The 15,977-nt window shown below is 39.0% G+C and overlaps 1 protein-coding gene and 1 pseudogene across 2 annotated transcripts in view; both read left to right on the top strand.

The window, feature by feature from the left end:
- GNB4 (G protein subunit beta 4) overlaps positions 1-15,977 on the top strand; it is a 56,165-nt gene that overhangs the window by 34,686 nt on the left and 5,502 nt on the right. For both annotated transcript variants that reach the window (XM_004756629.3, XM_004756630.3), the window contains exons 3-9: positions 54-92; positions 920-1,026; positions 2,769-2,832; positions 4,594-4,756; positions 5,883-5,949; positions 6,056-6,257; positions 15,199-15,415. In XM_004756629.3, the coding sequence (XP_004756686.1) occupies positions 54-92; positions 920-1,026; positions 2,769-2,832; positions 4,594-4,756; positions 5,883-5,949; positions 6,056-6,257; positions 15,199-15,415 (859 nt within the window). The remainder of the gene's footprint in view (positions 1-53; positions 93-919; positions 1,027-2,768; positions 2,833-4,593; positions 4,757-5,882; positions 5,950-6,055; positions 6,258-15,198; positions 15,416-15,977) is intronic.
- Positions 11,489-11,658, top strand: LOC123394678 (annotated as a pseudogene).

Here is a 15,977-nt window from a genome sequence, read left to right as displayed (position 1 = left end):
TATCCAGAGATTTCCATGTTTAAATGTATTATAATCTTCTTTCTTTACTTCAGGATGCTAGGAAGGCATGTAATGATGCAACGCTTATTCAGGTAAAGTTATTTTTCTCTCCATTCATTTAAGTAATTCACATGAAAGAGCTTGATGTGGATGCAAATGATACTCAGATAGTTATTAGTATTTAATTTAAAAAAGTGAGCTCTGTATTTAAAAATACTACAGTTTGTCAGATGCTGTACATGTGCTTTTTATTTTTTTAAAAAGCTTTTATTTATTTATTTATTTATTTATTTGACAGAGATCACAAGTAGGCAGAGAGTCAGGCAGAGAGAGGGGTGGGAAGCAGGCGCCCTGCTGAGCAGAGAGCCCTGTACATGTGCTTTTTAAAGCACACTTGTTCAAATAGAAGACTCTAGGGGGAAAAATATGTAGATTCATATGTATTTTTTTAGGTAACTTCTGATTCATTTTGATATGCGCTGATTTTACTTTTTTTTTTTTAACATCAACTCTTAGGAAGGTTTTATTAGTTTAATATTGATAATTCTTATTAAGGAAATATTTTATGTGCTCTACTAGAGCTTGCTTTCTTATGAGCAGTTAAAAGTATCCATGTTTTTACTCTTTGATCATCTACTATTTGATTTTTATCTGTGGCTTTTTTTCCCCCTAAAGTTAGAAGGTATGTCTATTCTTAAAAGTTAATAGTCTATGATAAATATTCTCACTGGAAGGTGTGCAAATAGGAACATTCAAAGTCCCTTTTTCTTCAACTTACTGATCCTGTAATGGCTCTGGAATTATTTAAAGTACCTTCAGTTGCTATAAAGTTGTCTTCTGTCTTATGCCTCTTATTTCTGCTTTATTGTCTGAGGTATGTCTGACTTGTAAAAAATAACATTGTTGTTGTTTTCTAAAGATCACATCAAATATGGATTCTGTGGGCCGAATACAAATGCGAACAAGACGTACGTTGAGGGGTCACCTAGCTAAGATCTACGCTATGCACTGGGGATATGATTCAAGGTTTGTACCTGCTTTTTTTAAAAAAATATTTTATTTATTTATTTGACAGAGAGAGATCACAAGTAGGCAGAGAGGCAGGCAGAGAGAGAGGAGGAAGCAGGCTCCCCTCCAAGCAGAGAGCCCGATGCAGGGCTCGATCCCAGGACCCTGGAATCATGACCTGAGCCAAAGGCAGAGGCTTTAACCAACTGAATCACCCAGGCGCCCTGCATTTTTTTTTTTTTTTTTTTAAGAGATGCCGAGAGACAAGCGGTAGGAGAAAGGTGAGGAGAGGAGAATCTCAAGCAGACTCTGCACTGAACATGGAGCCAAGGCAGGGATCAGTCCTGGGATCATTACCTGAGCCAAAGGCAGAGCAGCCTAACCAACTGAGTCACCCAGGTGCCTGCGCCAGCTGATTTTTAAAGAATGTATTTCAGGGTACGTGGGTGGCTCAGGGAGTTAAGTGTCCAACTCTTGATCTCAGCTCAGGTCTTGATCTCAGGATTGTGAGCTCAAGAAGATTGTTGCTGCTGCTATATAAATTTCCTGCTAATGTCATTTACCTATAGGGAAGGGATCCAGATGGCTTGGTGACAGGGAGGGGAATGTGACTTTTTTCCCCACTGGATAGCTTTTTAAAAGATTTTATTTATTTATTTGACAGACAGAGATCACAAGTAGACAGAGAGGCAGGCAGAGAGAGGAAGGGAAGCAGGATCCCGGCTGAGCAGAGTGGCCGATGCGGGGCTCGATCCCAGGACTCTCAGATTGTAACCGAGCCAAAGGCAGAGGCTTTAACCACTAAGCCACTCAGGTTCCCCTGGATAGCTTTTTTATATCTTTTGAATTTTATATCCTAGTGAAAATGTCCAGAGCAAAACAAAAAGTTATAGTTAACTAATAGTTGTTTAGTTAAGAGTTCATATTTAACCAGCAAACAATGCTTTCTGCTGTTCAGGCCCAGTCCACTTTTCTCAGCGGTTACACCCATTTCTCACACACTGTGTGCAAGTGGAAAATTCACAGTTCCTGAAACACGTGCTGTATTTTTCTCGTTGTCAATGAACATACCCTCCTCACAGAATGTGGACTTCTACCTTTAGCTTACAGGATTCCATTTTTCAGTATGCGTTCTTTTTGCCAAGACTCAACAAGACTCAACAACAGCATTGATTTTTATACCACCCCTCTGACAACTTCCACTTACTTATCTTACTGTAAACTTGTTGTCAATGCCTTCTCTCTGCCAGATGGTAGAGGACTCAAAGGCAGGAGGCATATATATCCTGCATCATATCCAGAAAGGCTGCCTTGCCTTCATAGGCTCCCAGTTCAGATTTTTAGGTGGAGGGAAATACGTTTTTAAGGTTATATGTACACTGTTATCATTAAGCCTAAGTCAGTAAATAATGAACCAGTCAGCTATTAGCTGTTAGAATCTTGAATAAGAACTAGAATGTTGTCACCATAAAAAGTTTAATCATTTTTTTTTTTAGAAAAGTTGAATTATAACCAGAGACATTTTTAGTAAAAATGTTTAAATTTAGTAAAATGTTTAAATTTTGCTAAATTATGTATCCTACTGAAAACTTTTGGCATACAGAAAAAATTTTTTTTTTAAGTTGGGAAGATAATTATCTGGTATCAAGTTTTTAATTAGAAAAATATTTTTTTCTTAACTATTCTATAGTAATGCAGTGGATGACTAATTTAAGCTACTTTTTTCCTCTGTCAAAATATTTTTGTGTTTTTTCCTCTAGGCTACTAGTCAGTGCTTCCCAAGATGGAAAATTAATTATTTGGGATAGCTATACAACAAATAAGGTAGGATATCTTAGTCATTCTCTTTAATCTTTTTTTTGGTCTGGTGTCCACCAGTGCTTTCCTTTATTCAGTTATTTCAAACTTAAATTTCCTTCAAAGATAAAATTACTCCATTTATTTTACTCTAGATCCTCTGTTTGGGCCTACTATTTGCTTTTAATAATTAAGCCCTTTTATGTTCCCAAGGACAGTGGAAGGACTATCATTCAGTGTATTTTACTTGAGTCTCCTACTTTGTATTTTAGTATTAGAAAAGGGTGTGCATTAGTTTTATACATGGATGGTTTATTTCCTTAAAGTTTTATTTATTTAAGTACTCTCTACTTTCAGTGTGGGGCTCAGACTCACAACCCTGAGATCAGGAGTCCCAGGCTTTTATGAGTGAGTCAGCCAGGTGCCCCTATAAATGATTTTTTTTTTTTAATTACTGATTTCCTAATGGGCAACAACCCTGAAGTTTTTATTTCTAGTTGTGGGTAAGCCACGTTGCTATGGTGAGGGTTTTCTTGGATCCACTGATTTGTGTTTCTGGCTTGCTCAGGAGATGCAGAAGCTTGGAGGCAAATTACAACTTTTTCCCATCTTGGCAAAACCCAGTGGGTCCTCCTAATGTGTCCACTGGAAGGAGTCCTTGATGTCAAAGGGTTGAGTGGCAGTGGAAAACCTTCCACTCAAGAAACTTAACATATGAAATACCTTTTATATTCTGTGTATTTCTATCACTACTATTATATATTATTAAAGATTTAAAAGTTCTGTTTTGTGAAGTAAACAATAACTTCAGCCTGATTGAGATTTTAAAGCTAGCTAAGACAGATTCATGAGTTTCTCTATATTAATTGGCCCATCCAGCATGTCTTTCAGCCATATTTTTCTAGAACAAGAAGAGTTTTTATAAAATATTTTAGGTTTAAGCAAGAGCATAATAGGATTCAACCAGTGTGTTCATTCTCTGGACCATTTAGCCTTGCTGTTCCCATATACCTTAAATTTTGTCACCTACTTGCAAAATTGGGTAAAAAGGCACAGCAAACTATTGCCATTTTAAAAATTTGGGTGCAGAGTGTATATCCAACTATTAGAAGGACACAGTGCCATCTCTCTCTCTCTCTTAAGATTTATTTATTTGATTGAAAGAGAGAGCACAAACTAGGGGGAGAGGCAGGAAGGAGAGGGAGAAGCAGACTCCCCACTGAGCAGAGCTCATGGCAGGCTTGATCCTGGACCCTGGGGTCATGACCTGAGCCAAAGGCAAACGCTTAACCAACTGAGCCACCCAGGTGCCCCCACAGTGCCATCTCTTCCTAGGAGAACCTTTATTTTTAAATTTTTTATGGAAGAAGCATTTTAATTGGCTCTGATACTTGCTTTTGTTTATGTCATATTGGAGAAAATTCCTCTTTTGACTACTGTTGCCAGAACAAAGAATTTTAGTAAGTTCTTTAACATTTGCATTTAATATTTTGAATGGATATATTTATTAGCATTGAAACATTCTACATCCTTCTCTTAAAATAATTCCTGAAAAAAACACTTAAATCCAAATGAATTGGTGATATATGCTAATGTGCCTGTTAGTTTTTCTGTATTATTAGTATTTTATTTTTCATTGTTCATTTAAACCATTGCATTTTTAATTTGGCTTATTTTTAGTTAGATGCATTTAATTTTTAGTCATATTTGCTTTATTGTAAACCGGTTTGAAAAATGGTCTGTTTTTGTAATCTTAGTAATAGTTTCTGTGTTATATTTGTTGTACAGATGCATGCTATTCCTTTGAGATCTTCCTGGGTGATGACCTGTGCCTATGCTCCGTCTGGTAATTACGTCGCGTGTGGAGGGCTGGACAACATCTGCTCTATATATAACTTAAAAACCAGAGAGGGCAACGTGAGAGTGAGCCGGGAGTTACCGGGTCACACAGGTGAGCTGCACTGGATACTGTCCTTTCCTACGAAATAGGAGGACTCCTGAGTGAGCCAGTGAGCTAGAGTGTGTGGCAAATTGTGCTCGGCTGCTGAAGGTTGAGTGTTTATCAGGTGAGAGTAAAAATGACTATGAGTCAGCAAAGCTCCAACTTTAAAGATCTACAAGTGATGACTGCAACCTTATTTTTCTTTCAAAAATAACACTATTTTATGAAAATGACAGATCAATTGCAAAAGATTGAAACAATAAACCCCACAAATACAGGGGTGCTTGGGTGGTCAGTCATTTAAGCGTCTGACGCTTGATTTTGGCTCAGGTCATGATCTGAGAGTTGTGAGTTCAAGCCCGTGTTGGGCTCCATGCTTGCCACGGAGCCTATTAAAACAAAACAAAACAAAACATAATTAGCTGTTTTCTCTGCCACCATATAAGAGTTAATGGAATTTTGGCATCTGAGTTATGTAACTGAAAGTGTGTATTAGATACATAGTGAAAAATACTTCATAAACGTGAGAGTACATTGATTTGCCAGGGTGCACACCATAGAGTGTATTTGATTTTCAGTGTTAATGAGGAATTTATTGCCACTCATCAGACTTCTGCCTCTCTGAATTCTTGGTAGTACTATTTGATGATGCTTTTCATAAAAACCTCTAATATCCTTTTCCTGCCATATCCATTTCCATATTAGGAAACACTGGTAAATTCTGAGCACTCAGGTGACCGTGTTCCATGAAACCGTCACTGAGGTGGTAGTTTCTTACAGTGTTAGTAGAGGAATTCCCAGCGCACCAAACCCAGTCTGCCATAGGTGATAGAGATTTGTGTAAAGGAATCTCTCTCTTCGGTAATCATGGTAGGCAGAAGGGAACTGTGTCCCAAGTTTGTCATTTCTGGATTGTCTAACAGGATATGCCATTGACATGGTAATTACCTGAGAATTTCCTGATAAAATTGAATTGAGTTGCAGACAGCATAGAACTGGAAGTAAAACTATAGGTTATGCCAACAAATATATGTTGCCTACGTATTGGGTTTTAAAAAATGTGTATTAGTATTTCACGTGGTAATTGGGTTATTCTGTTCAGTTAACCTAAAATGTGTTGCTCTCCGTGCTATAGGCTACTTGTCCTGCTGCCGATTTTTAGATGACAGCCAGATTGTTACAAGTTCAGGAGACACAACTTGGTAAGTGTGGTCCATGCCAACACTGATTTGGGGATTGAGGGCGGTAGTTGGAACTAACATAAGGAAAGATCTGATAGCTGTTATTTTAATTTACGTTTAATTACAGTGCTTTATGGGACATCGAAACTGCCCAGCAGACCACCACTTTCACTGGGCATTCTGGAGATGTGATGAGTCTTTCCCTGAGTCCTGACATGAGGACTTTTGTTTCTGGTGCTTGTGATGCTTCTTCAAAATTGTGGGATATTCGAGATGGAATGTGCAGACAGTCTTTTACTGGACATGTGTCAGATATCAATGCTGTCAGTGTAAGTAAATAGCATTTCTAAGGAAACTGTATTCTGGATATAAACTGTTAAAATCTATAATATGGTTATAACAACAAAAACCCCAAACAGGTAGCTACAGATAGATTAGGCCAGATAAGTATTCCGTGTATATGAGCATGAACTAATCATATGTGGTTATTATTGTCCTATTTAGGTCAAATGCTAAACTGTTAAAAATGACTAGAATTTCCAAAAGTACTATGAATGCAAATGCTTTTGTGTATGAGACACTCCTCATTTTGGAAGAAGATATATTTGGGGAAAAAATGTTTCCTGTTTATTCACATATAATAACAAACAAATCCATTTTGGGGGGGCGCCTGGGTGGCTCAGTGAGTTAAAGCCTCTGCCTTTGACTCAGGTCATGATCTTAGGGTCCTGGGATTGAGCCCCACATCGGATTCTCTGCTCACCGGGGAGCCTGCTTCCCTTCCTCTCTCTCTGCGTGCCTCTCTGCCTACCTGTGATCTCTGTCAAATAAATAAATAAATAAAATCTTTTTAAAAAATGAAAGCCATTTTTTATAATTTTGTTGAACATCTAAAAAGTAAAAGTGGTAGAAGATCACTTAAAAGTAGATTGCTGCAAACTGTAGTATACCACAAATTTTCTCGGCAACCACAAAACAGCAGCAAAAACCAAAAACCAACAAAAATGTTGCTAAAAAACCAAGACACGATATTTAAAAATGCAAAATTTTTTTAAAAACTCAAAAAATGTAGAAAAAGAACAAAGAATAGGACAAAAGGCAAAGAGCAAGATGGTGACTTTAAACCTAATACTGTCAATACAATAATCATATAAAATGTAAATGGTCTAAACAATAAAGACAGAAACAGGACTCTTTTTTTTAAGATTTGAGCGAGAGAGCAAGCAAGCACAAGTAGGGAGGGGAAAGGGGAAGGCGGGAGAGAAGCAGACCCGCTGCTGAGCAGCGAGCCCAATGCAGGACTCGATCCCAAGACCCACCCCTTATTATTTGGCCAGCCTGGTTAGAATAGAATTTTAGAGCAGGTATACCTAATCTTCTCCATCTCTGTCTTCTGTCACCTCTCTCGGGTTGATGGTATTCTGTTTTCCTAATTGGTGTAGATTTTCTCAGGGATGAATGGAGTTTATTAAATGCTTTCTCTTCATCTGTTGAGAAGATCATGTGGTTTTTGTTTTTAGTCTGTTATTGAATTCACGTTGATTTTTTTCCCCCCTAATATTAACCCAACCCTTTATTTCTGGGACAAATCATCCTTGGTCATCATACATAATTGTTTTTATATATTACCTTTGATTTATAAATTTGATTTATAAATTTATAAAAGTTTTTATGAAGTTTTATAGCCATATTCATAAAAGTTGTTCTATTTTTTCCTTTCTTCAAATTTTTTTTCTAGTTTGGTATCAGACTAATGTTGATAAAGGCCTTGTAGGCAAAGTTGGGGACCATTCCCTCCACTTCAGTTGTCCAGGGACAGTTTGTGTAGAATTGGTCTTACTTCTTCCTTAAATGGTTTATTTTTTTTGTTTTGTTTTTTGTTTTTGTTTCTTTTTTTAAAGATTTTATTTATTTAATAAATAAATAAATAGAGAGAGAGAGTATAGAAGCAGAGTTCCCCCAGCAAGGACCCTGGGATCATGACCTGAGCCGAAGGCAGACGGACACTCAACTGACTGAGCCACGCAGGCATCCCAGATGTTTGGTTTAATTTCTCTGTAAAAGCTCTCTGGGAGAGTTTTCTTTGTGAGAAGAGATTTAACGATGAATTTAATGTCTGTCTTAGATACAGACCTGTTGAGGTTATCTATTTATCCATCAAGTCCTAACCCCCACTACCTCAAGGTGTGTGACCTTATTTGAAAATAGGGTTGTTGCAGATGTGATTAGCTGAGCCATACCAGATCAGAGGTCTTTTAATCCAAGATGACCAGTGTTCTTAGAAAAAGGGGAAGGCTCCAGACCAACAAGCAGAGAAGTTTAACAGTGTGAAGAGTCCCAGGGAAAAGACTACCAGCCACAGCCCTTACACACCTTGACCTCAGGCTTGCAGCTTCTAAAACTGCGAGACGTTAAATTTCTGCTGTGTAAGCTATGCTGTTTGGTCCTTCGTTACATGGTAGTCCTAGCAAATGAATACATTTGTAGAGTTTCATCTGTTTTCTTTATCTTCTCAAAGAACAATCTTTTGGTTTGAGTGATTTGCTCAATTTTTGTTTTATTTAATCGATTTTTCACTCGATTATTTCTTGGCTGTGTAGTTGGGTGTCATTTTCATTTCCTAGGTGTATAAGGTAGAAGGTGAAACCATTCATTGGAAACTTTTTATTTTTAAAGATTTTATTTATTTATTTATTTGTCGGAGAGGAAGAGAGAGAGAGAGAGAGCACACAAGCAGGCAGAGAGGCAGGCAAAGGTGGAGAGAGAAGCAGGCTTCCCGCTGAACAAGGAGCCGGATGCGGAACTCAATCCCAGGACTCTGGGATCATGACCTGAGCCGAAGGCAGCGTCTTAACCCACTGAGCCACCCAGGCATCCCAGAAACTTTTTATTTTTAAATATTGAAGCTTATAGTGGTAAATTTCTAAACATTGGTTTTGGTGCATCCCACAGGTTTGACTGTTGCTGTGTTTTCATTTTCATGTAGTTAAAAATTTTTTTAATTTTGATCTCTTTGACTCATGAGGTTTTTAGAAGTATGTCGTACATTTTTCAATTATGTGGAGATTTTCTAGATATTTTTATTTTTGTTTTTAATTGTATTATGGTCCATGAATACACTTTGTATGATTTATAGGATTCTAAACTTGAGATTTGTTTTATGGTCCAGAAAATGGTCTGACCTAGTCACTGTTTTGCACATGGAAAGAATCTCTGTTCTGCTGTCACTGGATGGAGAGTTCCACAGATAACAGTTATCTCAAGTTGGCTAATAGAATTATTCAGGTCTTTTTTATCCTTACTGATAACTCAGTTCTTTCTGTTATTGAGCAAGAACTTTTGAAATCTCTATTTGTGTATTTGTTCATTTTTCCTTGTAATAGTTTTTGCTTCAGTGAGTATTTGAAAGCATAAAACTTCAGGATTATTGTGGTCTCTTGGTTGGCTGATTTGTCATTATGAAATGTCCCTCTTTATCCCTGGTAATATTATTTACTCTGAAATTTTTGTGTGATGTTAATAGAACTACCCTGGCTTTCTTTTGACTAGTTTTAGCATAGGCATATCTTCTTCCTTGCTTTTGCTTGCTGTTTATATTTTTATATCCAAAGTGATTTTCTTATAGGGAAGTAGTTGGGTCTAAAGAGTCCTTTTCCAGGGCACCTGGGTGGCTTGGTTAGTTAAGCATTGGCCTTTGGCTCAGGTCATGATCCCACGAGTCCTGCACTGAGTGTTTCAGAGGCTGTACTTTATGATAGGGGAGAAAAATTCTAGTAAATACAGCATAGGATAAGAGGTTTAGACCACATATAGGAACTCAAGGCAATACATGTAAATGGTCGCCACTATTACAAGATATGTTGTAAGTCAGACTGTATGTACAAGAGCTATATCTAAAACAAAATGGCCCAGGAAAGCTAGCAGTGAAAATGAAAGAGGGGGCAAATTATAACCTGAAAGAAATCTGGAGTAATTCTAGTATATTTCTATTATACTAAGTAAAATTGAAACAGATTGCAAGATGAGAAGTTTTATGTTAACAAGAGATGGTGTGTAGTGAAGCTATCACACTGAAATGTACACGAAGCCAAAGCCATTAGAAAAGCGAGGAGAAATGAATCCAAAACACCATTGTGTGGGAGACTTTCATCTACAACTTTGAGATCCTGATGTCCTGTGTAGGCAGGAAAAAAGATGAAGGATTTGAATACTCTAGTTTAAACATTGCACTTTGCACTGGACAGATGATTTTTTTTTTTTTAAGATTTTATTTGTTTACTTGACAGAGATCACAAGTAAGCAGAGAGAGAGAGGAGGAAGGAGGCTCCCCGTGGAGCAGAGAGCCCAATGTGAGGCTCGATCCCAGGACCCTGGGATCATGACCTAAGCCGAAGATAGAGGCTTTAACCCACTGAGCCACCCAGGCACCCCTGGACAGATGTCCTTAATCATAAGAACCAACTACATAGTAGGCCACTAAAGGAATACTAAATATGAAGTGAATAGCTCAGGACTTTGGGGAAAAAAAGAACAGTTCACAGTAGGATAGAGAGAGGAAGGAGCTGGTAAAGAGAAAAGCAGAAATGCAGATTTGAAGTGAGAACCTCTCCCTGAACCAGCGGGTCCACCACCCCCTACCCTCTTGCCCCTTCATGGTGGTCCGTCCAGCCTAGCTGCAAATCTGACATTAAGTTCTGAAAAACAGCCATCCTGAGGGGTTCATATCAGCCTCTTAGGGACTGTGAACCTGTGGTCACCCATGACCCACGCTGCCTCCCTCCCTCTCTGAACTGCCCAGTCCTCCCTTTGCCTCAGTCACACTGGCCTTCTTGCCACCCCTCCAACCTCCCATCCCCCAACCCTGCCAGCACATTTTCTACGGCAGGGACTGTCACCACTACGGACCCCTCTCTGTGTCTCTGATTTTCCCAGCAGAAGCCAGCTCTCACCTCCCGCCTGCTGGTGGTGGGGGGGGTGCTCTTTAGTAAATACAGCTTCTCAGTAAAGCCTTCCCTGGACACCCTAAGCTTTTACCCATAAGCTTTGCCCTTTTTCTGCCCCCCCCATATTTATCATTATCTAACATGCTTATTTTTTATTTGCTTTTCATGTTTATGGTGTGCTTCACAAGAATATAAACTCTATGGAGACAAAGGGTTTTGTCAGTTTGTTGACTTCCATAGATCTCCAGACCAGCATTTAGAACTGTACATGATACAATAGGTACTTAATATTTGTTGAATGAACAAATAACTTAGAAAAATTTATAATAGAAAAACAAAATTTTATAATAGAAAACTGTTAGAAAATTTAAAATTTCAAATACTCAGAAGACTTGACTCCCTAAATCTCTGGTAAACTTAAGAAGGGTAAATATTGCAGATACATAAAATTAAGAATAGTAAAGGTTACATTGCAAACCCAAAGAAACCCAACTAAATGAACAGCCAACATCACACAGACTTTTCTTTAAATGTATCTGGCAGATTTCAAATATATTTAAGTATTTCCTGTAGTTCTGAGGGCCATCCTAAGCTCCCAGTTAAAACTAGTTCATCATAGCTTTGCGCAGTGGCAGTATTGTAGCCAATGAGGTTTATCCGAGGCGTGATTATTGCTAATTGAAAACTAGTTCATCATATTGGTCACGTGAGCTTCTCTCATCCAGCCTAGGAAATGTGAGATTTTGAGTGTGAGAGAATGCTGTTACCAGTTTTGCCTGGGAGAAGAGCATAAATGGGGACGATCCTATATAAAACAGATGTCTGGTCATCCTGTGTCTCGAACATAGACTGGCATGCTGTGCCCCATACACTGAGCTGAAAGGGGTGATCTGATTGGGTGTTCCGTGCTAGGTGTCCTTTACTGTACTATAGCTTCTGTTTTGGTCCATGGTAGAGAACAGGTTTAACCCCATACATGCTGATAAATATATGTAAATGGCATTGTTGGACTTCCTGCAAAGGAACAATGGAGAGTATCTTCCTGGCTGTTAGGATGGAAGAAAGTGGTCAAAATCATTAGCCTCTAAGAAGGCGGTAAGGGTTTGGTGAAGCCTTTCACTTGCTTAAGGACCTTCTTTCTAAACTACTCTGTAGCCTGGGAGGACTAATAATTTGGATCCTGGGTAGATAGAGGAAATTATGGCTAGGGGTTCCTTATGCCTTTTGGGAACTTGAAAAGGTTTGAAAAAAGGTTTCAGAAAGGTCTCAGTGGGCTAAGCCGCTGCCTTCGGCTCGGGTCATGATCTCGGGGTCCTGGGATCGAGTCCCGCATCGGGCTCTCTGCTCAGCAGGGAGCCTGTTTCCTCCTCTCTCTCTCTCTCTGCCTGCCTCTCTGCCTACTTGTGATCTCTCTCTGTCAAGTGAATAAATAAAATCTTTAAAAAAAAAAAAAAAAAAAACCATCTCCACTGGGACCAGATTGAAACTAAAAGCACTAAAATCAGAAGTACTTGCATTTCTGGGACGCCTGGGTGGCTCAGTTGGTTGGACGACTGCCTTCGGCTCAGGTCATGATCCTGGAGTCCCGGGATCGAGTCCCGCATCGGACTCCCAGCTCCATGGGGAGTCTGCTTCTCTCTCTGACCTTCTTCTCATTCATGCTCTCTCTCACTGTCTCTCTCTCAAGTAAATAAATAAAATCTTAAAAAAAAAAAAAAAAAAGTACTTGGATTTCTGAGAATCTGTTACCTTGTTATCACTGCCTTCTTCCACCATCATCCTGAGTGTGGGGGGACTTCTTAACAGTGAAAACACTGGAGGCTTGTTACTTGTATTAAGTAACAAGATGATAATACCATCACCATTATTTAAATGGATCTGAAACGTCCAGCTGGTATAGTTGGACCCAAAATGGAAATAAAAGCTGAATTAGAAAGTAAAACAAATATCATTATTTGCAGGTGATACAGTCTGGCTCTCTAGATATCCCAAATTTCAGTGTGTTTTCTGGGTGACAGAAACCATTTTAAAATCAGTAATTTTCTTACATACACCAATAATAACCAGGAAGAAAATGGAAAGGAAGAAAATCCTATTGGGAATAGCAACAGAAGTTAGGAAAGAGGCATACATTTAATGAGAAATGTGTAGAATCTTTATAATCATAAAATTTTTTTGGAACTTTTTTTTCTTTGTTGTAATTCCATATTCCCTGGATACCTGGCTGGCTCAGTCAGTGGAGCATGTGACTTTTGATCTTGGGCTTGTAAATCTAAGCCCTGTATTTTGGGTATAGAGATTACTTAATAATTGTGGGGTCCCTGCGTGGCTTAGTTAAGGATCAGCTCTTGATTTCAGCTTGGGTCGTGAGTTGGAGCCGCACCTGGGGCTCCGTGCTGGGTCTGGAGGACTCTCTCCCTCTTTCCCCCTACCAACTCTTATGTTCTCTTTTTCTGAATTAAAAAAATAAAATCTTTGAAAAAGTACCATCTTCCTGAATGAAAAGACTACATGTTACAAGCTAATCATTCATCCCTTAACCTAATTTTTAGGCTTAATACAAATTTTGAATCAAAACCCAAGTGGAGGGGTGGCTGGGTGGCTGGTCTGTCAAGTGTCTGACTCTTGTTTTCAGCTCAGGTTGTGATATCAGGGTCATGAGATGGAGCCCTGTGTCCAGGAGAGTCTGCTGGGATTCTCTCCGTCTCCTTCAAAAAACCCCCAAGTGGATCTTTTTTTTGAGATGAGTCAGAGGAATATGAAGAAAAGAAACTTGATCAGATGTCTGTGAAATTGAAGTACGGGGCGGGGTGGAGAAAACAGATTGATTTGAATCAGAGTACCATGAATATTTTGCCATGCCAGATAGAAAAATTTACTGTCAACTTAGGATTTTTTATTTTATTTACTTATTTAAAGATTTTGTTTATTTATTTGACAGACAGAGATCACAAGTAGGCAGAGAGGCAGGTGGAGAGAGACGGAGAAGCAGGCTCCCTGCTGAGCAGAGAGCCCGATGTGGGAATCGATCCCAGGACTCTGGGATCATGACCTGAGTCAAAGGCAGAGGCTTTAACCCACTGAGCCATCCAGGCACCCCTAGGATCTCTTAAAAAAATGTGGTACAGGTACAAGAAAAGAGAGACAAAACTAACATTTTTGTGTGTACACAAGAGTTCAGTGAATTAAAGATGTAACAACAAAATCAGTAAAATGATTATTTAAAGAGTTGGGACAGTTACTTGACTATTAAGAAAATTAAGTTAGATCCTTATGCTGAATGCTGGTATATCAAATAAATCCTGGATAGATAAAAATTAAGATGTGAAAAATGAAATTACTTTAAAAAATTAGAAAAAGATACAATTGAACATCAGCTAATAAGCCTGAGAAAGGACTGTATTCATAAATCAATGGAAGAAATCTCAAATGGAAAGGTAAATTTGGTTACATAAAAATGAAATTTTAGGGATGCCTGGGTGGCTCAGTGGGTTAAGCCGCTGCCTTCGGCTCAGGTCATGATTCCAGGGTCCTGGGATCGAGTCCCACATCGGGTTCTCTGCTCAGCAGGGGGCCTGCTTCCTCCTCCCTCTCTCTCTGCCTGCCTCTCTGCCTACTTGTGATTTCTCTCTGTCAAATAAATAAATAAAATCTTTAAAAAAAAATGAAATTTTATATTTTTAAAAGAAGGTATAAAGAACTATAAAATGTGTAAAAATAAAATTTGCATTCATCTTATTCCTACAAATCAGCAAGTACTAACAGCATAGTAAAAAATAAGCAAAGGTCGTGAAAAATCAGTTCACAAAAATAATACAGATACACAGATGACCAACAGATACCTGAAAAGTCTTTGTTTTATTAAAAAAAAAAAAATCAGTGTTCTGCTAGGTTCTGAGGAAAGGGGATTCACAAACTAATAATGCATAGTTTACTACTACCTGAAGTTTATACCTAGCCTAACTAGGCTGATTTATGTTCTCTTTTGTAAAATCTTTCCTGTTTATTTTCATGATGGGACTTTGGAATGTTTAAGACTGCGTATATAAATTCTATAAACAGTGCCATCTGCTTTAAATCTTCTAATAAGCTGCATGGAGGAACAGAGCCAGTATTTGCTGTGCTGAACCACGGACCTTGAATGTTAGTTCATTCAGTCCTAACCAGCACGCTGAAACTGAGGGCTGCAAGTGTTAAGAATTTTCAGGGCCCGACATTTCTTACCCGGAAGAAGCCAAGTTGGAGTTCAAATTTAGGTCTCATCACTCTGCCTCATGTGGATTTGGTATACTTCTGGGGAATAAATGTCTGTTCCTTTGCTTTCTAGTTTTTCCCAAACGGATATGCCTTTGCCACTGGCTCTGATGATGCCACGTGCCGGCTCTTTGACCTCCGTGCAGACCAGGAGCTATTGCTGTATTCTCACGACAATATCATCTGTGGGATCACTTCCGTAGCCTTCTCAAAAAGCGGGCGCCTCCTGTTAGCTGGTTACGATGACTTCAACTGTAACGTGTGGGACACGCTAAAAGGAGATCGTGCAGGTTGGTAAAGAAGTTTCAGTCGGTTTGGATTTTGTCAGGAAACAGCGACAGGTTCCTGTCGGGTGGTTCTCCCGGCCTCCCGGATGCTATGGAGCCATGGGCAATGGCGCCCTGACAGCTCTCATTCGTAAAGAGTAGTAACATCTGGTTCTAGAATATCTTGTTTGGTAAGTTTTGCTCTGAAGATGAACAGTGAATCTGATTCAGTGTGGACTTCGCTAGATTGCAGTTTCTTCTAACCTGACAGGAGGCACTGTAACTGCTATGAACCCTCTTCCTTCTGGAGTGGATCTTGGCTGGGACAGGACACAGGCCCACTCTCCCCTTAGCCCCATGCTCGGACTTCTCCCCTGTGGCCTTACAGTCCCACTGTAGACTCATGAATAACACCTTACACAGAGTGATTTTAAGTATTTCTTACAATCAGTATTATGCATAAGGAATCAAACAGGTACATGGCTTGTTACCAAAGCAGCAGCCCTCTGGCCCCAGCTGCTATTTCCTGTTCCCAAAGGTAGCTCCTAAGTATGTACTTCCGTATCTTTAAATAACACGCCTTTCC

Source organism: Mustela putorius, unplaced genomic scaffold, assembly GCF_011764305.1.
Source record: "Mustela putorius furo isolate JIRA1106 unplaced genomic scaffold, ASM1176430v1.1 tig00003834_pilon_pilon_pilon, whole genome shotgun sequence".
Taxonomy (NCBI): Eukaryota; Metazoa; Chordata; class Mammalia; order Carnivora; family Mustelidae; genus Mustela; species Mustela putorius.
Note: the sequence above shows the minus strand (reverse complement) of the source record. Positions and strands in the feature narration are given on the sequence as shown.